Below are 24351 nucleotides of genomic sequence, written 5' to 3'. Positions count from 1 at the left end.
ATTTGCAGAGATGTAGCCTCTCTTACCGAGGCTTGTTCCCTGCCTCTCGCGCCTCGGTTTTGCATTTGTATTGGATTTAATTGATGATGTACATGCGCCAGGCCCCTGGAGGGGTCTTGCTGTGCTGATGAGCTTTTCTGCTGCACAGGAATACAATCATTTAGAAACAAAGCTGTCCGCTTCTTTATCTAAACGCCACTGCTTGTCCCCTTTTTTGTTTAAAAAAAAAAGAAAGAAACAACAGACCTCAGAGGGATGGTGTTAATTAATCAGACACCGGGACGAGCCGAGAAACGGGGCCTGACGATGAGGCGGGTTGGAAGAAGCATAACAGTGGGGCCACGCGCGCAAACCACGAGCTCACGATCTGCTAACTCAAAAGCATTTTCAGACGGGGGTTTTTGCAATTGCATCATGTAACAGAGTGTCAGTGACTTCCCATGAACAAAACCGCTAGCCTGTCCATTGTCTCTGGAGGGGCTGATGGCCAAAGTCTTGCGTACATAAAGGAGTAAGCAGTGGGGAAGAAGAGGTTCATATCCCTGCAGGACAACCGCATTCCCGGAACAACTTGATAAGAGGATGCACAGCAGATGGGATCTGTGGGCTCCTTCAAAGGCAGCAAATTGGAACAATCTTATTTTCTTAGACTTTTAACCAAGAGGGAGTAGAGTCCTAAAATTCCTGAGAACTATAATCCAAATGATTATGTACAATAGATCCTATTAGCTGTAAACAAATGTATTTAGAAGTATCTTTAAATAAGATAATCATGGAGAAGCAATGGTGTATGAAATGAAAAATGGTTCTGATGCGACATCTCTTTCTGGAGATTTAGGAAGCTGAAAAGGGGCAGAAGCTTATACTTTTAAGGAACCAAAAGTCAAAATTCAGTCTCAAGGGATGAATACTCAACATCATTAAAAACTGCTAAGCAAACAGTTCCAGAGCGGAGTACTTTGGGATCGGACTTTAAATTCGAACAGTGAATTCTGACAAGTCGGTAACAAGCCAGAATTAAGACAGAGAATTATGCATCTTCAGAGGTTAGGTAAACAGTTTATAGACTATACATTATAATTACAGGATTTCTTTGAGCTCACGTTTCTATTATTTAAATGGAATTCCAGCTTAAGAAGCACACTGGCAGCCAGCAATGCCAGAACAAGATGATTTAGTGTAATGGAAGGAACGAGGCTTCATTAGTGCAAATTACCTTTTGTCTGCTGAAGCAATCTTGCTCAGTGTACACTACAGAGGGTAACACTACTGGCAGCTATACAGGTAGCAAATTACTCAGAGGGTAGGGTTAAGTGAAGTGTGCTGTGTAATGTATTACCTTTAAATGGCAAGCTCGATCACAGGATTTCGAGTGTTTTGCTCTCTGTTTATACACTATGGAACACCTATGTTTAATTCATGCATTCATGTTTAATTCAATCCAGATATTACTTTTAGTCCATTAATTAGCAATAGTGGTTCTTCAGAATAAGATCTGCATAGCAGGGGTCATGCATCTGCAGCTGAGCATGTGCAGATCCAGGTGGTCCTCCCTCCTCTAGCTCACCGAAACCATGCGCACTTCTGTCTGAGCAGCGACGAGAGACACACGGAGCTACAGGCACTGCTGATTCTTTGCTACACCTTGTCAACAAAGCAGAACTGGCACTCAACTACACTAAAAGAAAGAAGTTGAAGATCCTGCTGGAGACATGAAACACCGGTATGCTGCACAATCAAAACCAACGCTAAGGCCTGGTGGGTTTAATCAAATATTTTACATATGTAAAAAACGCACAAATCAAAGAGTTGCGGTAAATTTACAGCATGAAAAGTGACTACTTTCCAAATGAGAACAATTACCACGAGCTAGACCAGGCGTGACCTCCCCGAGTATCAACGCAACGCCGGCAACTCTGACGCAGACCTGATCAGGCCCTGGAGAGGCTGCAGTGGGCTGCTCTGCTTCTCTTCCTGTTCAGCTGCAGCCAGATGGCTGCTCATGGCTGTCAATGCTGATGGGACTGACCGGTTGGTCCCACAGATGTTCCAGGAGAATAAACAGTCCCGGCAAAACCTTGACATCGTTTTCCTGAAGTCATGCCGCCGTAGCCCCGCCCCGGGCCCACTGCAAAATCAACACGTTGATTGGCAGGCAGGAACGGAAAGAAAAACTGCCGGCGCCAGGGACTCAACCAGGGTATCGCCAAGCACAAAGGCTGCCTTCAATTTGCACCCGTGGCACTGTTGTGAGACGTCCTTTAATATCAGCACCCTTGCATCGCCCTCGCAGGACGGCTTCAAGAACCAACACACACATTGCATGCCGTCCTGGGTCGCGTCTGTCCAGGGTTGTCGTTAAGAGTATCAAGCTCTCCCCTTTTCTCTCTGCCAGCAGTTTTCTCCACGCCGTGAATCCAAGTGGCCCTTGAAAGGCCGCTGAGCACGCAGATCATTTACAGACAGGTGGAGAGCAGCACTCAGTCTTCTGGTTGGCTCTTCTTGGAAGTTCTGGAGTTGGAACAACCACGGTCTGGAAGGGGCTGCAGACGGATCAGGTGGACACGCCACTTCTGAACTGCTGCAGCGGCACTGCTCCGGAGCAGACTTCATGCGCTCCCTGGATGCGTTGTCCGATTGTGGAACACAACACCTCTTTCTCCTGGCAGCTTCTCTCACAGACAGGCCCCTTTCAGCCATGCCAAAAGCATCCAGCTGATCTTCAGCACTCAAGAGGAGCACAGTCATACCTTCGGCTGTTCTTGCATGAACCTCGCTCGTGTCCTTTTGAAAGGCTATTCTGACTCAAGTCAAACACCGAGCATCTGGAGTTTAACTGAAACCACATGACCTGAGGACAGTATTTTAGTATCCAAGGGAATACTACTACTCACATCAAAAAACTGATGTAAAACGGATTGTTGCATTTTCATTATGCATCAGAAAGTCCTCTTCATGCAGCGAAAGAAACTGTGAATCTTTCATCTTAAGGGAATAATGCAAGAGTGCAAAACAATCCCAAATTTGACCTTTGAAGAAAGCTCTAGTGTCAAACTCCCTTCGCACAACTCATTTTTAAGTTCAAACACAAAAAAAAAAAATCCATGTCACTGTTTGGCCTTCTAGTAAATGAAACACTGAAAAACCTTTGCAACCCATGGACCTGATCATAACACACTTACAATGACAGAGGCTTCTGTAGGACACTCCATTTTCTAATTCAGATGTTCGACACCAACAGAAGCAGCTTGTGAATAACTTCAGGCGGAAAGCACAGTATTGCAAAAAAAATGACCCACTTAGAGGCAAACCAACTCAATTTGTGTGCAACATACAAGAGCGGGGATAATTTCCATAAAAAGAAAGTGCAAAGCGTTAAATGAAAAGAATTTAGAACACGCAATGCAGTGCCTGGTGCTGGGAAGCAGTGGTCAGGTTAAACAATCTCCCAGTTCTCGCACTGGGGGTGACTTCACAGGTTTGGAATCAAAGCGCTGAGTGCCTCTTTGAACCTCGCCCCAGTCATATCTCTGTGTTCTGCGCCGGAGCAGGGAAACGGCACAGGAGAAAAGGTTCACAAAATTTCCACAACAAAGCCACCGGGCCTGTCTGTCTTGCAGCCTCTGCCTGTCTGTACTCACCCACTCCCTGTTCTGTGAGGATCTGCTCGATGGCTTTAATCTTCTTCTGTCCCACAGAGCTGGGGAGTTTCATCTGCCGGCACACACCAACAGAAAATCATTATAGATCCAGCACCACAGTGAATGAACAAATCTCTCTCAAGGTGCACTGCAAAAAGGTGACTTGGTTTCATTTTAGGCACATTTGAACAGGGTTTTAAATTTTTTTCCTTAAATTAAAAATGTCAAATATGGGTTTTAATGAAGCATAGCAGGACTGCATAATGGAAACTCCTGTCTTTTTATACTAGGTTATTTATGAGGTGAAAACAGTCTTACCTCAGTAGATTTCAACAAGAGAGGTATGAAGACAAATCATGAAAACGACTCTTTGGTGGACCTAGACAATATTTACAGCGGTATTCCTATTACTGCTACCCTGTTTCTCTTTCTTTTCTGAAGAGCAAAACATGCAATGAGCTATTCTATGATTAAAAGACATTCACACTCAAGGCATACTCGGGATCAGTGCCAAAATCCTGTGTCACTAAGTCATTCTTACTCTATTGAGGATAAATCCTCCATTTTTAATTACTTGATATTTTCATGCTGAGAAACAAGTGATTAGACCAATAACTATCAATGCCTTAAAGAGAATGGTAAATGCTTCTTTTACTGCATTACCATTCCTAGGCAGGTGAACAAATTCAAACATTACTGGATGCCATTCAAAATCTAAAGTTATAAATTCACCAGCAGTTTTTAATATTATTAAATCAAGCTGATGAATCAGCACTGGATTACAGAAAACATATAGATACCATGCAAGACTTTAAGAATCTTAACTGGGTTACTTTACAAAAAGCAGACACTACAGGCAACAAATATGCTTTTCACATCCCCCTTGTGTGCACGTGCAGAGTGCATGCGAATGAGCCAGGCAGGCAGGCAGGCAGAGGGCAATAAAAGCTGAACTGAAAACAAATGTAAATTAATTTGGTGAAAAACCCAGTCTTAAAATTAGCAGAATGTCAGAAAACGGAGGAACAAAACACTTAAGTTATCAAAGTTAATTCCTGTGTAATGCACTTCAGAGACGAGGTTGTCACTGCAGTGACACGTCCAAATCTTTTTAGTTAGTGGAGTCTAGCTAACGGATTATCAGCCATATTTGAGTAATAGACTCCTCATTTAGCTTTAATGCGTTTTGCATAGAGAGCAATCTCCTCTCATCAGTCTTAAAGATAAATCGGCTTTCTTGGCTAAATTTTAAAGATATTAGTCTAGCGGCAGCTGCATAAATCATAACATTTTACTAATGAGAGCAAAGTAAAACACACTCCCGCGTCTTAAGCATCAAGCAATTATTTCATGATTTTCCTTTGTTTTCAAAGCAAAGACCAGATCATTTTATCCTCTTTAGAGATTTGGGATATGTGATCTTTGGAATATAGTTAACCCATTCGGGTCAGATTCAAAGTCACAGAAGGTAAAAAAAAGGGGATTGCCTGTACAATGAATTATACAATATTTTATTTGAATATTATAAAATATTCTATAAAAAGAAAGGAAAATATCTTACACTTAGGTGCAAGTACTATACCAACTGCGTTAATTCTACACAACCATTAATATTTTCATCACCATTGTACATAAAATATCTACAGTTTAAAGAAGGCAAGCAGGTCATTGAATTCAGTTTTTGACTCTTTTTGACTCTTTGTTCCAGCTGTGCATAGCCATCTAGTTCAATCATTCAATCAAACCAAGTGGTTTTCATTTGCAATAATACTACTGGAATAACTCATATTTCTGGACATAATTTATATTTTGATTAGATACCGATGAATATAGTCAAAATAATCAATTAAGATTAATCGTTTTTTTGAGAAATATCAGCATTGGTCAAAGCAGGAATCAATATTCACCAGATATTGCTTCTTCTTACAATACTTCACATTATTGCGTTTACTGTGCTTTAAAACAGAAAAACTCACAGCTGCCTGGTTTTGCCTGTAAGTGATTGCATCGGCAAGCAACCCACAATCCTTCCAAAATATTTAACTATTTAAATATTTATTCTGCTCCAGAACTGCTGGCAAAAAAGCAGTCCCAAATTAACAATGCATGCACTCGAAAAAATCATAATTGCGTACCTTAGTATAAACGTACACCATTTAATATAATGCAATACTTACTAAATCTATATTCATATAGAGATCAAAGTTCATTGTGAATTAAAGTGTCCCCAAGATGAGATTAAAGCATCCAGTTCCATTTAAAAGCATCTTAAAAAGTATTTTTAACATCATTACAATTTTGAAAATACATTTAGAAATGTTAGCAATTTCTTACATAAAACACCAAATTTGGCCAACACTTGGCATGATTTAGGTGGTTCAGTTTCTACATCAGGGAGATGTCCATGCTTAAAAATGGTTCATCTTGTTGACTGCGAGTGATGGAATCCAACATCACAGTCTCTCAGCTGAACATGGTTGGAGGTTAATTTAATTGCTGGCATTTAAAGTGCCTTTAAGCCCTAAGGACCGCCAAAGCTCTTCACATACAGTGGAGGTGGAGACCCAATTCATCCTCCACTGAACTGCAGCCCCACCTGGCTGACGTATGGCAGGCATTCTGCACCAGCAGCCCCACTGCCCAGCAGAGTACATGGAGGAATGAGAAATTGCTTCACTGATTAAATTCAAGGAGAAATTTGGGGAGGCTACCTTGTGCCAACCTGAAGGGGAAGTCAGCACCTCTGTGCTTACACACAATGCCAAGTGATCTTTTAACAACCACGAGTAACCAGCACTTTAATGACTACTCTGGAAGATGGCACCTTCAAGAGTACTGTGTGCCCAGTCAACACACTGGAACACTGGACCACTAAACCCAGTGGCAACCAGGCTCAGCCTTGCTTAGCTTCCAAGATCTGGAAAAGCTGCCGGTGGGTTATTTACCATTTCACATACTGCACATCGGGGGAGGTGTCCATCAATAACAACTACACATCTCGGGCTTCGCAAGCAGCTTAGTCAGCACAGGCTCTCAAGAGCAAAGCTCGGTGATCCCGGGTTCAAGCCCGGGTGGTGTCACATTTAACAGGCACCCCCCCCCAAGCCGCAGACATCTGTCTGAGCACAGCTGTGGACAGAGTGGGATGAGTGGAGAGTGGAACGACACCAAAAGAGGACTCCCGAGTTTGTGAATGACGCCATCATAGCCTGCCTATCCCAGGTCGTCGGAAGAACAAAAAAAAAAAAAAAAGATGAGAAGATGCAACAAAAGATTGAAAGACACACTTACCCTTTGACTTCTAAGCGTGACACCTGCGGATTTGAAGTCTGGGAACTTGATGCCAGCAGTCTCAGGAACAGCCTGTGATGGCAGAGAAGGCAGAAGAAGTCAGACCACAAGCAGGAAGGTGCAAACCCCACTTCCTTTAGACACTCCTACTCTTGGAGAAAACCTTAAAGCCAGTCATTTGTTAAGAGTGCGCTGTCAGCTGTATCTCAGCGACTGCCTACAGAGGCCTTACGCCCGTACCTGTAAAGGTTAGCGCGTGGTAAAGGAGGAGAGCTGAGTCTCCTTCTGTTCCCATCAAAGAGGGACTGAGAAACAGGGTGTCTGCTACTGCGCTGCCCACAATTTCAAAGTCACAAAGGGGAACGAAAAAAAAACGATCAAATCAAAACCAATTAACCTGTAATGCTTGTACTGCAAATAATCTCCCTGTGTAATTTAACACAAAGCCGGAAAAAAAAAAGCTGAAAAGCAGCCCCTGAGTGGTTTGAACTTACAGATTTCTTTTTTTGAAATAATGAGCCAGGTGAGTGGTTGGCACTTGTCACATAAAGATGCTTGTATTCTTTCAATACAGGGTGTTAAGTAGGAGTCTGGGAAGCATGTTTTCAGTACAAGTGCCCACATTTCCATCAGAGGCAAAAAAACATTTTTTTTGAAAGTTGCCAAAGAATGACGCACCTGCCTGTATCAAAAGCCAGTTCCTCTCTTTGCTGCACAGCTCCACGTATGAATGCGCTTCACTGAACCTCAAGCTGACAGGTACCCCAGCACATAGCCCCTCATTAGAACGGGCTTCCTTTCAGAACACCACTCTTGATGCAAAGCTACTGTTCCTTGGCTCCCAGCTAGATTAAACACTTAATCTAAAATGGTGTGGGTATACAGACATCACACTGCTGTAGCTGTGACATGTAGTTTGTTTTGTACATTGTACCGTCCTGCTAATTTGTATCACTTGTCAGAATCCGACCGTTTGCCGATGTGACGCCTCAGCTGGGATGGAGATATTCATTTGAAGATATTTATAAAGGGCGGTTCTTTTGAACCTTCCCCCACCCCCCTCCCCCAAGACGTTCTGTTCGCATGCTGAAGGGGGTTTTTTCCCCCCCTCCCCATGGACGGTGAGTTGGGAGGTTTATGTACTTTTGATGCAAACCAAGACACCGTGCATTGATTAGTCCTGCTATTCTTTGGTAAAACTCAGCAGAAGCCTTTCATGTCTGCAAAGCGGAAAGGGCTTTGGTTTTCAATCTGGTGTTAAAAAGATCATATAATAACAGATCCTTCCCAGAAAGCACGCTGGGGCGTCTGAATGCAAAGGTTGCAGAAAACCCGAGATGCTTACAGATGTAGAACTGTGTGCAGGACAATTAAGAACCTGGAGTATCACTTCTTAAACACTGTGCATCCGAAGGCTTCCGGTACATAGTCATATGTAACATACCCCACCAACATCTTCGTGAAGGAACAGTTAAATCAAGCTCGCAGTACACTGTACTCTGCGCCAGGCATAAGGGGAAAGAAATTAAGGATGTGAAGGGTGCGTAAATAAAGGATAACAATCTGTTTCCTGACACAGACATCTACATTTACAGAGCCCAGACAGTCAAGGCTAAAAAAACAAAGGCCCAAAAATAAGCTTGGAGGTGATGGAAGGACTCCGTCTGTAACGAGGGCAACCGAAATCTCCTTGCTGTGCCGGTGTTTACAATGCAGTTTGACACTGGAGAGGGAAAATCTGTTCCCTGTACATGCATTACCTAAACCCTGTGTTGGGGGCAGTGCAATTTAATTACTTTCCATCACTTTAATAGAGCCAATCGGTGGAGTATGCATTTCCTAAATTCTGACCCACTCATAACTCCTTGCGAGAGAAGTGAAAATCACTTTTGGTAAGTGTCCATAAAGGACGGATCAGCATTTAAATAACCATTTCCTTCAGCTGAAACAACTTCAAGTCCCGTTCTGCAATTTGTGTTCTTTACACATTGGTTTGGTTCATATTTCAGTCTGAACTGCTCCAAAACCTCCAGAGACAGGATAATGCAGACATCTGTTAATATTTTACTACAATGTAGCGTCAAAACGTAAAACACCATTATGCATCAGTTTAGAGAATTCTGCATTCTGATGTGTTAGCAAGCGTTTACATGAAAAGTCCTATGCGGACATCACAAAAACCAAAGGAATCGCTGACGTGAATGATAACTAGTCTGTTTATAATATTGCAAAAAAAGAGAACGCACTAAAAAGAAAAAGAATCAAAATATATTAGTCGTTTTGAAAGCATTAACTCTGTGATTTCAAAAGAGCAAGAGCTTCCACTAGCCCTCTTCTCTAAAGATGTGCAAACTAGAATGTGTACTTTTACAGTGTTCTTTCCCTTATAACGCGGTATTGTCTAAAGGTTTATATAAACTAAGTGTATTTAATTAAAAAAAACAACCGAAAAATTAGTTGAATATTGTTCAACAGCTAATGCATCGTGCTCATTCCATTAAAAACTTTTTTTTTTTTAAAGTTACTCATCACGTTTAAAACGGACCGGTCAAATCTGCCCTTGTGTGCAATTCTGACTACATGATCCGCGTGAAGTTGTTCGCTTCCCAAACCGGATGTCAACCATTAGGAGAGGAATCATTCCGGGAGGGTCATCCTGAGGTCCTCCGACTCACTGAAGCCAGGGGTGGGCATGAATTTTTTAGCCAAAGAAAAACGTGGAGGCAAACGGAGAAACTCCGCTGCCTGCAGTTTGTGCTACAGTCATTAACAATCGCCCGCGTAGTCGTCAAGAAGTGCACTCTTGAAAACTGAGCAGCATCAAGCACCAGATAAAAAACTGAGGGCTCTCTGTGCAGGAGAGCTGACTTAATCGCTTCCCGTTCCAGATTCTACCCCCTCCCGTTACTAGCAGTTTCCCAGGAAAGCTTGCTGGGAGTTCTCGCTATTAATAAACCATTACCTTCAACCATTCTGGGCAGTGGGCGGGCGGGAAGGCTTTCATAATATCATCTGCTTATTTCATTAGCGATCGGTTATTTTATTCTGTTTAACCATAAAAACATATATGGCGCTTAAATCCCCATTAATGAAATTAGAAGTGGGTACATCTGCAATGCAAATCAAAGCTCGAAATAGCCTTTGCAGAAACTGCTTTCACAGTGTTCAACTCTTCATAGACCAGCAGATGTCACTAGAGGAAACTGGGTGGAAACAGTTACAATTACAGCCTTAGTGGGTTCAAACAATGGGAACACCTGCAATCCTCTTGAAATACAAAATAAAGAAACAGCACAAACTATGGGCTTATGTGCATGTTTCTCCAACTTTCTCAAAATGCACGAAAGGATAGGATCTGCTCACGTTCATGCAACTATTAAAAGTCATTACAGCTGCAGGGACTCTAGGCACTTGGTCACACAACCTCAGGAGCTGCATCAGCTATTTGTGCAGACTGCACAATTCTTTTGAACATTTCAGTCACGTTTATCAGAAAACGTTTCAATGAGGTTAAAAGTCCGGCAATTGGGAAGGTCAGTGCAGCATATTCAAACTCTGCTGTTCTTCCGTATTTTAACTTTGTGCAGGTTAAATCTGGTTGTGCATTGAAGGACAAAGCTCCCTCAAACCACAGACTGACTTACCAAGGTAATCAGGTGTCACTGAAGACTGGAATGATACTGGAACATGGGAATGCAGTATCATTAGGTATATTAATAGCTAGATATGTACTTCTAAATGTATGTCAAAACATTGCTATGCTCTACACAATCAAAAAGTGAACTGAATATCGACAGCTATGACTGCATTTAAATCACTGCTCATTAATGAAGGTATCAATGCTGATCATTTAACTACGGGCTCATTTCAACCTAGCCCTGCTTGGGGCACGGTGTCGCTAGAAGGCTTGGCACAGGCGTGCCAAGGTCTTTAGTAAGAAAACTGCCACCTGCACCTGGGAGAGCGGCACAGAGAAGCGAAAAGCACCTCACCGGTTTCTCAGTTTCTCGTTTCTGAGGAAGTTTCTTCTTGGTGGCTTTGCGCTCTGCACGCCTCATCTCGGTGGTGGTGTCGGCTGCCGTGATGAGTTTCTGCAGGTCTTGGGCTTTCTTCTCCCTCTCCTTCTTCCTGGTCTCGATCTTCCGCAGCTCCTGGATTAGATACTCCTCTTCTGCCACCTGCAGGCCAGACAAGGACACAGCAGCAGGGGTCAGGGCACATCCCAGTGAAAGAAGCCGGAAAAGGCTGGCTATAAAAAACAGGTGGAAAACGAATCTGGAAATTCAGCCATGTAAAACATATAGAAAAAATCTGAAAAAGTAAAACAAAAAGCATCACAGAACTAGGCCTTCCTTTCTTGATAAAATTAGTGCACACACAATCATAGCCTCAAATATTTGTGTCAAAAGGCACCTTTGGGTCAGGAGCTGGCTTCAGAAGTGGATGACTTTGTTCCAATAAATGATGACCCGGTCATGTTTTCTGTTGATGCTACTTCGATGGATGCTCCACTTCAATATTACTGGCTGCGAAACCAGGAGCAGTGGTGGGCGGTTTGGGCATCGTGAATGGAAAGGGAGGAAACCGGAGCACCCGGAGAAAACCCACACGAACACAGGGAGAACGCGCAAACTCCACGCAGACAGCACCTCGGGGACTGAACCCAAGCCGCGGGGCAGCAATGCAAACCACTGTTCTGCTCCAGGACAGGGTCCGTTTAAGAGCGCAGAACTGTCTGTCCAGTGAGTGCAGAAACCAAGAATACTCATGGGACTACAGTCTGCATGGGATAAGGCGAGTTCTTCAGATAATAATAATAATAATGTTTCTTTATTAGCCATATTCAATTTCTTACATTAGGAATTCGTCTTTTCGCATACCCCAGCTTTTCTCCATGGAGACACAGACAGGGAGAGAAGCTTGGGGTCAGAGCGCAGGGTCTGCCATTGTACGGCGCCCCTGGAGCAGTTGGGGTTAAGGGCCTTGCTCAGGGGCCCAACGGAGTAGGATTCCTATGCCGGCCGCGGGATTTGAACCGGCAACCTTCCAGTCACAGGCGCAGATCCTTAACCACAGAGCCACCTCTCCGCCCCCACAGAGCTTAGATAAAGGGTGCACATTTTTGGTCAGCTTACTTTTAAGGCTAAAACTGACATTAGCTGAGCAATCTACACCTGACTAAAGGGGAGGCAAATACCAACTGATCAGTCAAATCTGGTATTTCTTTCTATAACCAATTAATTTATTTGATAAACTATTTTAATCCTGGTGTCAAGATGAAGAACACGTTGGGCTATTTAAAAGACATTCCACAGGGGGTAACGTGCAACCAGAAAGCTGAACTGGAGATGCTGGTGTCCAAGGCAGGGACCTGACATGGGACAGGTCTCCAGTCTATCCCAGGGTGCACACGGGCCTGTGAAAAACCACGAGATCTCCACACTGAGGGAATCACAACCAGAGCCAAAGAAGTGGTACAAATTCAAATACTCCCCTTTTTACCAAAATACACAACTGGAGGACCACAGAAACAAGGAACAAGCAATGCATGCTAAAGACGGAGGTAGCAGTTTTCCTTCACTGCATAGCAAAAAAAAAAAGCCAAAGTCGGAGAAGGAGAAAGAATTCTACCAATTTTAGAAGAAGAAATGCCTTTTGTCGTTAAAGGTTCTGCTGATTGGATATTGCTGGGCTTTTTTTCTAGCAGGCTTAGAGAAAGATGACCCCTTCCTCCAGCCAGACAATGACCTCAGAATACTACCTCCTCAGCACCGGGCTAATTCCCAGTCCAGGGACTGAGCTGTCAGCAGTATGGGGCGAAATGAACACAGGCATCACTGCAAGGGGCTCACAGCCGTCTGTGTGAGCACATGGCGCCACCTAGGGGAATAAACTGGGTACAGCTGGAAAAACACATTCAGAAACAGGCTCAACCTTCAAACTACAGTCAAGTAACGACAGGGAGGAAGCCTCACTAAAACTACCTACGTCTCAAGACACTCGTGGCAAATCCGGCCAGCCACAGAACACCAAAGCGATGCTGAAGGTGACGTGGCAGGTTCTACAGCAGCAGGAGGGACGCCCGCCAGCGCTGGGGCTCACCTGCTCCGGCGTGCGGTTGTACAGCCTCTCCAGCTGGTCCTTCCTGCGCCGCTCGTGTCCCGCGTCAAACACGTAGATCTTCGGATCGGTCCCAGAGGGGGCCCGGACCTTGGTCAGCTTGGCGCAGATGTTGTAGTAGCGTTCCTTCAAGTCTTCCACGGAGCGCTTCTGAAACCCGAGGGAACAGCCGAGTTTGTCCACCAGGAAGGCCAGGCAGCCAATTGGACACATGGGTGTCGGTGCATTTAACCTTCGTTTATAAAGATGACACCTAATAATCTGCTAAATTAGCTTGAAATGGGTTAAAAGAAGAAGGCAGGCTACAAGAGTCCATTCAAAATTCTCTTGAATTAAACAACACGCCTTGAAAACATTGGCACAAAATGATTCAAAAACGTCACTGAATTACCTACTACACCCCATTAGATTAACCCATCTCATCTGCCTGGTGCACTGGCCTATTCCTGAGGGGGAAAACAAAGGAGGCTGACATGCTTTTCTTTCTGGATTTCTTTGATCCCTCTCAATTTTCATTTTCCACTTTTTCTTGGGAAACGCAAATGCACTCCAATCCCAATCTTCAAAACTCAGTCCGTTTACTTGGCGCACTCATTGATGCACCTGGATTTTTTTTGGGGGTGGCAAATGACGCCAGCTCTCCCCCACAGCTCACCCTGAACTGCTGGTGGTCGTAGCGGTCGTGGATGACGATGAACCGCAGATCAAAGCGCTTGCAGAGGTCAAAGAGGTGATCGGTCTCCGTCTTGGTCCACCCGTCATCGTGAAGGTACATCTGATACTCTTGCTCGGAGTACACGGGCACCTGCACAGTCTGAACGCAGGAACAACACGTTTTACTCCAGTAGCTGCCAATGAGGGGACCCCGTTCTCTGTTAAACAAACACTAACAACTTAAATATCCGATGCTCAGACAGAAAAACACTTACAAAGACACACTGGCTATTCCTATGAAGTGAAACAGTGACAAGAGCAGCAGGCACAACACAAAACAGGACACCGCCTGGCAGCGTTTCTCAAAGCCTCCAATGCAAGGTTTCATTTTAAGGGGGGGAAAAAATGGACTTTTCTTATATTTAACAAGCGTGAGCTAGGCAGCAGTTCACAAAATGCCACTTGCTCAGAACGTAAGCTTGTGTTCTCCTCCATTGGCCCCACCAAGAAAGTAAAGAACCATACTGTACATCCTCCTCCATCAGACAGAGACATTTTCTACGTCTTACATTAAGATTGTGAAACCTGGCATTTCACAAATTCCCTAAATGTGTGCAGCACATCGGAGAAACCCTTGGTCGTTGCATGGTTTTATGTCCCTACTGTAACATACGATTACAATCCACAACCTCGAGTTTTATACTCTATTTAAAGAGTCATGCTCTACGTTGCGCCGTAAAATGTCAAACTGCCGACGGGAAAAGCAACGTACTGATTATTCAAAGCGACAACATTGATATCTGCCTCCGTCTGTCTGACTGGTGAAGGTAAAAGATGGGTCTCAAGAAATGATATTTTCATACCTGGTTGCTGCCCAGCAGTTGACACTTAAAATCTATGGACCACACATAGTTAACTATCAATTTTAGGGGGTTTGCTTTCAAGAACTCTTAATACGGTTTGGGTGAGCTAAAGAAGAAGGCTGGTTAACAGGAGTAAATTGTTGTAACTTATATCCTACACTGTTGATGGGTAATAGTTTAGTAACAAGATATTATTGTGAAACAAAACACATTTTCAGCCCTGTCAGTATAAGCTTATATATTTTTTAAATTTGGGAATAGTTGCCGATATATTATGGCTGGCGTACAATGTGCAATACAGTGCATCTTTAGAATGGTGAGAGACCAAATGATTTCAACAATTTTATTCCATAAAACATACCTAGTTTAGAGCACTGTGGCAAAATCAGAAGTTTTTGCATCACGCTAGTACAAAAACTCCGTACTGCATACCACAATCATGCCATTGGACTACTTATCTGCCCAGAACCATTCAGCTTCCTTACAGAAAGCCCAGCCTGTGCACTTTCATTTCACACCTCCCACTGAAAGGTGCCATGAACAAAATGGGTGATGAGAAAAAAACAAACAGTGCAAACAAGCTTGGGAGCCTTGCAGAGCCGAGCATCTTGAAGATGTAGCCAGCTAGCCGGTCCCTGGGCTCGAACAAGGCAACAAGGCATCCAAAACATCACCAGGCCCGCCAGCCACGGCTGCCATTACATTCCAGCTCACCGAGACTAGAGCAAACCCAACTCTCATCGCCACAGAAACCTCTGCCGGTGGCGCTTCACTGACCTTGTTGAAGCGGGCGAAGGGGTAGTCCTTGCCCTCCTCCGCCATGCGCCTCCAGTGGTAGAATATAGCCCCGTCCCTCCTGGCGGGGTTCGTAAAGGGCATCCACTTCCACGGCCGCACCTTCTTACAGCCCAGCTTGGCCTTGACCGTGCGGTAGCCCTGCGCCGTATCGCTGGGCAGCAAGGGAGGAGCATCCCTGCTGACAGACGGACAAGACCATTTCTGAACACGCCCTCATCGGTCCACACTTTTCACACACCGCCGTCTCCTGAACACACCCCCATCTTTCCACACCCCCCACCCCTCGTCTTCTGAACACGCCCTCATTGGTCCACACTTTTCACACACCGCCGTCTCCTGAACACGCCCTCATCTTTCCACACCCCCCACCCCCCGTCTTCTGAACACGCCCTCATCGGTCCACACTTTTCACACACCCCCGTCTCCTGAACACGCCCTCATCTTTCCACAACCCCCACCCCCCGTCTTCTGAACACGCCCTCATCGGTCCACACTTTTCACACACCCCCGTCTCCTGAACACGCCCTCATCTTTCCACACCCCCCACCCCCCGTCTTCTGAACACGCCCTCATCGGTCCACACTTTTCACACACCCCCGTCTCCTGAACACGCCCTCATCTTTCCACACCCCCCACCCCCCGTCTTCTGAACACGCCCTCATCGGTCCACACTTTTCACACACCCCCGTCTCCTGAACACGCCCTCATCTTTCCACACCCCCTACCCTTCGTCTTCTGAACACGCCCTCATCGGTCCACACTTTTCACACACCGCCGTCTCCTGAACACGCCCTCATCTTTCCACACCCCCCACCCCCCGTCTTCTGAACACGCCCTCATCGGTCCACACTTTTCACACACCACCGTCTCCTGAACACGCCCTCATCTTTCCACACCCCCCACCCCCCGTCTTCTGAACACGCCCTCATCGGTCCACACTTTTCACACACCCCCGTCTCCTGAACACGCCCTCATCTTTCCACACCCCCCACCCCCCGTCTTCTGAACACGCCCTCATCGGTCCACACTTTTCACACACCCCCGTCTCCTGAACACGCCCTCATCTTTCCACACCCCCCACCCTTCGTCTTCTGAACACGCCCTCATCGGTCCACACTTTTCACACACCCCCGTCTCCTGAACACGCCCTCATCTTTCCACACCCCCCACCCTCCGTCTTCTGAACACGCCCTCATCGGTCCACACTTTTCACACACCCCCGTCTCCTGAACACGCCCTCATCTTTCCACACACCCCACCCCCCGTCTCCTGAACACGCCCTCATCTTTCCACACCCCCCACCCCCCGTCTCCTGAACACGCCCTCATCTTTCCACACCCGTCTTCTGAACACGCCCTCATCTTTCCACACCCCCCACCCCCCGTCTTCTGAACACGCCCTCATCGGTCCACACTTTTCACACACCCCCGTCTCCTGAACACGCCCTCATCTTTCCACACCCCCCACCCTCCGTCTTCTGAACACGCCCTCATCGGTCCACACTTTTCACACACCCCCGTCTCCTGAATACGCCCTCATCTTTCCACACCCCCCACCCCCCATCTCCTGAACACGCCCTCATCTTTCCACACCCCTGTCTTCTGAACACGCCCTCATCTTTTCAAACCCCCCACCCCCCATCTTCTGAACACGCCCTCATCTTTTCACACCCCCCACCCCCCGTCTTCTGAACACGCCCTCATCTTTCCACACCCCCCACCCCCCGTCTTCTGAACACACCCTCATCTTTTCACCCCCCCCACCCCCCGTCTTCTGAACACACCCTCATCTTTCCACACACCCCGCCCCCCGTCTTCTGAACACGCCCTCATCTTTCCACACCCCCCGCCCCCCGTCTTCTGAACACGCCCTCATCTTTCCACACCCCCCACCCCCTGTCTTCTGAACACGCTCTCATCTTTCCACACTTTTCACACCCCCCACCCCCCATCTTCAGGTCCTTTGGTGTGTGTGGAACACTGCTACACGGGTTTTATGAACCAGTGGTGGCGGCGGCCATCTTCTACGCTGTGGTGTGCTGGGGCAGCAGCATCATGACAAAAGATGCAAATAGGCTTAATAAACTTATCAAGAAGGCTGGCACTGTGCTGGGGATGAGCCTTGACCCCATGGAGGTGGTGGCTGAGAGGAGAATGCTGAACAAGCGCACAGCCATCATGAACAACACCTCTCATCCGCTTCATGGGACTGTTACTGGGCAGCGGAGCACATTAGCAACAGACTGCCCCAGCTACGGTGTTCAAGGGAACGTTTCCGCAGGTCTTTTCCTCCCGGCGGCTGTCAGGGTGTATAACGCTGTCCTAGGCTAGGACTGTTAGCCCTTCATTTGCTCGTCTATGGACAGCATGTTTGCTCCATTGTACTTTTTTCGACAATCAGTCTGTATAAACCTATGCACATATTTTATTGTTTTTACAGTGATTATGATCATCACATACACACCTATGTATTTATTTCTTTATTTATTTTGTTGTCTTTTGTTTTATAACTATTCTGATGTCTGTTTTTGCTTGTCTTCGGCTGGACTGCTGTAACACATCAATTTCCCTAGGGGATTAATAAAGTATTATCTATCTTATTTCATGTTCATACACATTTCACACCCCTGTCTTCTTAACACGCTTTTATTTAATCTTCATACACAAGTCAAGTCAGAAACCCTGTCAATTACTGACCCCAGTCCCCCTTTGCCCTCATGCCCCAAGCCACAGAGCCTATGAAATACGGCACAAGGTGACAGACGTATAACGAATCAACATGAGAAAAAAAAAAACAAAGATGAAGCAGTAGAGGAAATCAAGACACAAACTAAAGTTAAATAAGCTTAAGACAGTTTCGCAAAAAGTTAGCAGAGAGGCAGCAGCAATTTCTGTGGAAGATGCAAGCACCTAGAGAGGACGAAGAGACAAAATTCAGGCTTCCTGGGTGGTTTTGTTATTCAGATTCAAACCATTTCGGTAGCTTCAGTAACCTGCTTTGTTTTCAGTGCTACTGAGCAATTTCCCTGTCATCACTAGGAAATAAAAAGGAAGACATGTTGCTGGAGAATGTTCCCCGCAGTTTATTTCGAAGCCGTTCACAGCAGGTGTTACACACCTAGACCCTTTCTGAAAGCAGCTCGGGCTTTTAATGTCAGCACCTTCCCTGCAGTTTCCCAAATGAAAGGAAACATTGCAGTTGCTTGCATGTGTGTGTACTACAGGGAGTATTTCTATATTCATCTCCTGCCTAGTTTTTAACCACAGTAATGGTTACATAAGTCAGACGGCTTCTTATCCCCCTTGAACAGGGAATTTTGAGATCCAGGGCTTAACTGGCCAACAAAAGGCACCCTGGACCCGATATCCTCATGAATCTCAAAATTAAAATACGCTTAAATAAAGATGAGGACTCAAAAACACCCAGAGCAGCAAAAGGAACAGCCAGTCTGGCGTGATCAGCTTCACCCGCTAAATAAGGTCATATACAGCGTGCCCAAGAATTAATGGCACCCAGGATAAAGACAAACAAAAAAAAGCTGTATATAAGAAACAGCACAGATAATGAGCTATATGTTATGCTCACCAAAAATGAGAAAACTATAGGCTTTTACTGTAACACAAATATTTGAAAACAAACCTTTTTTAAATGAATAATAGGTTTTTTTTTCTCAAAAACGCGTCAAAATTATTGGATCCCCTTTTAAAAAAAATAAAACAAAATTAAATCTGAAATGAAATCCTGCTCCCTTAAAGCAGAGGTAACATGCATGAGAAAACAATGGTTCTTGTCGTCAGTAAGGGCCTTCTTCCGGCAACACTTCTAAATAGCCTTTCGGCATGGATGTCCTGTCTAGATGTTGATTAGGTGACATGGGGACCCAAGTTCCACAGACACTGAAGATCTCCAGCTGTGACCACTGGACTTTTTTTTGCCTCGTTCCACACACCCACAACCCTTTGTGTAAAGAAGCACCTCCTGCTCTCTGACTTTTGCAAGGCACCATAAATGCACATCGAAAATATAACTCCAAACTTTACAAATGTACTCCTTCGTTTCTTTTCAGCGTTTCAATATAGCAGAAACCAAAAGAGGAATATCCATACTTTTTATCTGAATACAGCAGCGCGTAGACCTCTCTGTGCATCCCCTCTGGCCTTTTAAACGTCAGAGTTTCAGTTGATTTCTTTGACTTTTTCTAAAGAGGAAAAAAAACAAAACATCCAAAAATGACATGTTTCTGGTTAGAGATACAGAAGAAAAGAAACAATGCGACTATCAACCACAACACCTCAAATTTAAAAGCTTGTTGAGCCAGACACTCTAATTGTTGGCCATTTAGTGATGACATGGATTTCAGACAATCATCTTTATCTTCAAAGTTTTTATAGAGAGCATAATCCAATTCAATAAAACTACCAAAAACACGACAGAGACTATTCTGGATGCAGTTCTGGTCTGGATTCCTCATCTTTAAGATTTCAGCAGCGAGACTGGCATTATTTAAAAGGGCATTTCCAAAGTAAAAAAGGATTCTGCAGTTGTAGAATGATCTTATTCTGAAAAGAAAAATCTAATCAATTATTTAAGCATAAGGGTAGCAATAACAAATGTGCAAAAATGGTAATCAGGAGTAAAACCAAATGCAACAATTGTCACAGGATAAAATTATTGCAGTAACAGACATCTCTGTGTTGTCTGGAACACAAGCTACGACAAAATCTTCCTCACTTTTCAAGACATTTACACTGCCTGTGTCCCTAAGCACGCCACTAAATTTAAAAACTAAATGAGTACTGATTAAGAGATCTACAGTTTTGACATGTCTTAGATAGGTAGTTAAAATAGTTTATAAATGCTTTAGTAAGTAATTGATAGCAAAGACTTGAAGAGGCAGAACTTTAATATTCTTCATCTGCCTTGAGCAGCTCATCCGCTACGATTGCAGTCTTTTGGGACACATTTTGCAGTCCAGTACATTAAGCCTTCTGTAAAGTACCATGTAATGAACTTCATGAAAGTAAAGGCCAAAAAAAAAAATAGGGAAAATAAAAGAATCCAAGTAGAACGGGTTTCCATATAATCTGTATCCACTTTTATTTTTACAGCCACACAGTCCTCCCTGTTACAGGATACTGGATACCAGCTGCCTGGGTTACCTGTGATGACCTGTGTAGTGGCAGCAACCTATTCTAATGTAACTCAAAATGACAGCCTGGCAACTCAACAGGAAAAACAATAGGAGCAGGATGTGCACGACAATAAGTCATGTTCAGCTGTCTGCACGAATTTGTAAACTGTTTTTTTTCTTCTTTGCAAAAGGCTCTCTCTAAAATGATATATGAAGTACCAGACTGAGCCTTTGTGGAGACACAAATGGCAATGATCTGCTCCCAAATGTCAAATGTGACTCTCCGAGACGCTCGCTAAGCATCATTCCTTTCAAGCTCCTACCAATCTAAAGCCCTGCTACCCACACAATGGTTGTCTCTGGGAGCAGGCAAGGGCCGGATTTGTCTGTCTAGAGGTGAACCGTCTGCTTGAGACAAGCAGAAACTGTTATTTACAGTACAGATTATTCTATCAATGCTGTGAGTAATAGAAAAGGTCCTCTTTGCTAGCACACAAAAGTAAGAAGTCCATCTTTCACTGTTACAAAATTACTTTAGTGGCCGTCAGCACAGTGCAGGGATTAATTACCCTTGGCCCCTGTCTCAAATCTGCTTTGACAACTCATTGTAAATTGTTTTAAAGGATGCAAAATGACTACCAAACACTGGAAAAAAAATATACAGCCAGTTGATATTATGAATAAGCACAGCTGTTATTACTGTGTTTCCAGAATTGTTTACAAGCTAGTGTTTACACAAAGCTACAAAGATGAGAATGTGCCATCCATCCGGCCTTTATCTGAAAGCTTCTTGTCCTGGTGAGGATCACAGCACTCTGGAGCAAGGGACTAAGAACACATGACTGCTTGTGTTGCGCGTGAGCACGAGAGAGCACGCTAGACTCCACAGAGAAGGTGGCCCAGTTCAGGACCAAGTTCTGTGCCTGAGAGCTACAGTATCAGGCAACAGCGCTAGTGGCCAAGAATCTGTGCTGGCCATGAGTGTTTTAGAATAAAACTTTGATAGTGCTATTGTACTATCAGCTACAGACTTTATGATCTGCTACCATCTGGAAAACGGTACCGGAGCATTCGGGCCCGGACTACCAGACTCAGAGACAGTTTTTACCCCCGCACTATCAAACTGTTAAATTCCCAGCCTCTCTCACTCTCACCTCACCTCTCACCTATGATCTGAACCTCACAGTGCCTTCTTCCTTTCTTTCTTACCAAAAACCCAAACACACATTGAAAATCTACCTCTACCATTCATGTCAAAAGCTCACTCCCCAGAATTTCTATCCCTTTATTTTATTCTGTTGATGCATATTTTTGCACATAACCTGTTACCTTTTTGTTGTTTTGCACATTGCCTGTTGTTGTTTTTTGAACATTGCCTGTTGTTGTTGTTTTTTGCACACTGCCTGCTGTCTCTGTCTTTCTTTTGCTACACAATTATATTGTTGTTGTTGTGTTTTTTTTTCTTTGTACTACTTATGTCCGAGAGCTAGCTAAATACCATTTCGTTATACCATATACCATGTATATGAGTGTAATGACAATAAACTTGAACTTGAACTTGTAGAACAAGTCACAGAAGCAATTTCTCCTTTCTAGTCGGTTGTCATAACTCAAACAGATTTTTATGGAAACACTGCAAATCATTTCTGGCCGTAAGTTTATCTTTCAAAAGTTTCAAGTGCTGCGATGGACAGGCGCCCAGGGTGTAACCTGCCTTGGGCCCATCGCTTGCCTGAACTGGTTCAGGCTTTCAAATGACCCCGAACTGGATGAAGTGGTTTGAAAATGAATGTACAGATGTTTCAAATGTTGCTTATCACAGTCTCTACTAGATGTGGCAAGTGTGACGTACTCGATTTTCTGCTGCAAACATAAAGAGTGTAAAAATGTCATATACCTACAACACTACAGACCTTTTCTAGATGAGCAGATAGGTGCATTACACATTCTGTACATCCGGTCTGAATCTGGGAGTTACGGACCGACATTATTCATTTCAACACGCTTATTCATTTACTCAATGAATACTCCCTGGAGTAAAATAACTAATTCGAAGGAAATAAAGAAACAACTCCAGTCAACTTCTAAAACCCGCAAAAGAATGCAATGATTTAATTCTTGTCCAAGCCTCATTAAGCTCTTCTGAAGAACACGTTCAAGTCTTGCAAGGACTTTCAAAGTCCTTTGCTTTCAGAAAGGTAACGGACGCATTCAGGTTATCTCACTGAACCAACCGAGACCAGACAGAAGATTCTGAAAGCCTGGAAGAGGAAGAGCATGCTGTACTGGGCAGCACTACTTGTCTTCACACCTGAAGAAGGCTTCACAGCCAGAACGTTGGTTTTGTCCTCTTCAGCGTTGAAATAAACCTGTTACTTGTTCATTTGCATCACTACGGCGTTTCAACTACTTGTCAGGACAGCCCATTTATAGGGGGGTCCAAGTCTCCTTCAGCGCAGTGTGACCACTGGCGCATCGTAGATCACATTTCCAGACAGGTATCCAGCACAGGAGAGATCTGGAGCCGAATTGTCCTTTAACTCCGGCAGCTCTTGGCACCAGAAGAGGTTTGTCAACACCCATCTTGAACCGGAGCACGGAGCAAGCTAAAGACATGCCTCACCTTGTCTGAATTAATGATGTCCTTCTTACTGATCGTCCCCGTGTCCGTGTCCCCACCGCCCAGCTCCAGGATATCCCGGACATCTGCACCCGTCGCCATCCTCAACAGAGCTGGATCTCAACCTGAGGATAGTACAGGAGAGGATACTTCTTCAGACTACACATGCATCTATTTCAACATCACGAGATGGACAAGTAATAATAATAATAATTGCTGACACTTTCTGGGCACTCCACTCAAAGCTTTACAGGTAATGGGGATCCCCTCCACCACCACCAGTGTGCAGCCCCACCTGGATGATGCGACGGCAGCCATAGTGCGCCAGAACGCTCACCACACATCAGCGATCAGTGGGGAGGAGAGCAGAGTAATGTAGCCAATTCATAGATGGGGATTATTAGGAGGCCATGATTGGTAAGGGCCAATGGGAAATTTGGCCAGGACGCCGGGGTTACTCTTTTCGAGAAGCACCCTGGGATTTTTAATGACCACAGAGAGTCAGGACCTCTGTTTTACGTCTCATCCAAAGGACGGCGCCTGTTTACAGTACAGTGTCCCCGTCACTACACTGGGGCATTAGGACCCACATGGACCGCAGGGTGAGCGCCCCCTGCTGGCCCCACTAACACCTCTTCCAGCAGCAACCTTAGTTTTTCCCAGGAGGTCTCCCATCCAGGTACTGACCAGGCTCACACCTGCTGAGCTTCAGTGGGCTGCCAGTTGCGAGTTGCAGGGTGATATTGCTGCTGGATAATGAAGTACATGCACCAACACATGTACTGGTATCGGGTGCACTGGACAGAAATGCACAAGCGCACATGTAGAGTATACCAAGCAAGGTTCCCCCTCAGGACAACACCAGCTCAACCTGCCAGAGAGTGTGTCACCACGCAGGATAACCGATGATAATCTTGCTGGCAGAAGAATGTTCAGGTATTTTATCCAGGTTATGATTTCAAGGACTGGGTTGCTATAATAAGGTATTGGAATATCCTGAACCCTCTTACAAATATACAAATAAGTATATCAGCAATTAATTAAGAATTAGTGGCTAAAGTACTGGACGTGTTGGGTTATACTGGAAGATGGCCACTTACTAAACAACTATTGCCTTTCAGGGGTAATGAAAAGGTTTCCACATTAGGATCTCTTTAAGAGACAAATCCATTACATTCACACTTGGTATCAACAAATGGTATTGAGACTTGTATTCGCGGAGTAACGTCGAAG

General features: G+C 44.7%; 1 protein-coding gene across 2 annotated transcripts in view; it reads right to left on the bottom strand.

Annotated features, from left to right (window-relative positions):
- The window catches only part of dmap1 (DNA methyltransferase 1 associated protein 1), a 30527-nt gene that overhangs the window by 5479 nt on the left and 697 nt on the right, over positions 1–24351 (bottom strand). Inside the window, exons 2-9 of one of the 2 annotated variants that reach the window (XM_088598072.1) lie at positions 23122–23243; positions 19474–19565; positions 15347–15545; positions 13708–13866; positions 13035–13202; positions 10925–11110; positions 6933–7004; positions 3642–3714 (exon numbers count right to left, since the gene is read on the bottom strand). In XM_088598072.1, the coding sequence (XP_088454198.1) occupies positions 3642–3714; positions 6933–7004; positions 10925–11110; positions 13035–13202; positions 13708–13866; positions 15347–15545; positions 19474–19565; positions 23122–23220 (1048 nt within the window). In that variant the 5' untranslated portion in view covers positions 23221–23243. The remainder of the gene's footprint in view (positions 1–3641; positions 3715–6932; positions 7005–10924; positions 11111–13034; positions 13203–13707; positions 13867–15346; positions 15546–19473; positions 19566–23121; positions 23244–24351) is intronic. The other variant, XM_088598073.1, reaches the window with a different exon arrangement.

Source organism: Lepisosteus platostomus, chromosome 11, assembly GCF_059453375.1.
Source record: "Lepisosteus platostomus isolate fLepPlt1 chromosome 11, fLepPlt1.hap1, whole genome shotgun sequence".
Classification (NCBI taxonomy): Eukaryota; Metazoa; Chordata; class Actinopteri; order Semionotiformes; family Lepisosteidae; genus Lepisosteus; species Lepisosteus platostomus.
Note: the sequence above shows the minus strand (reverse complement) of the source record. Positions and strands in the feature narration are given on the sequence as shown.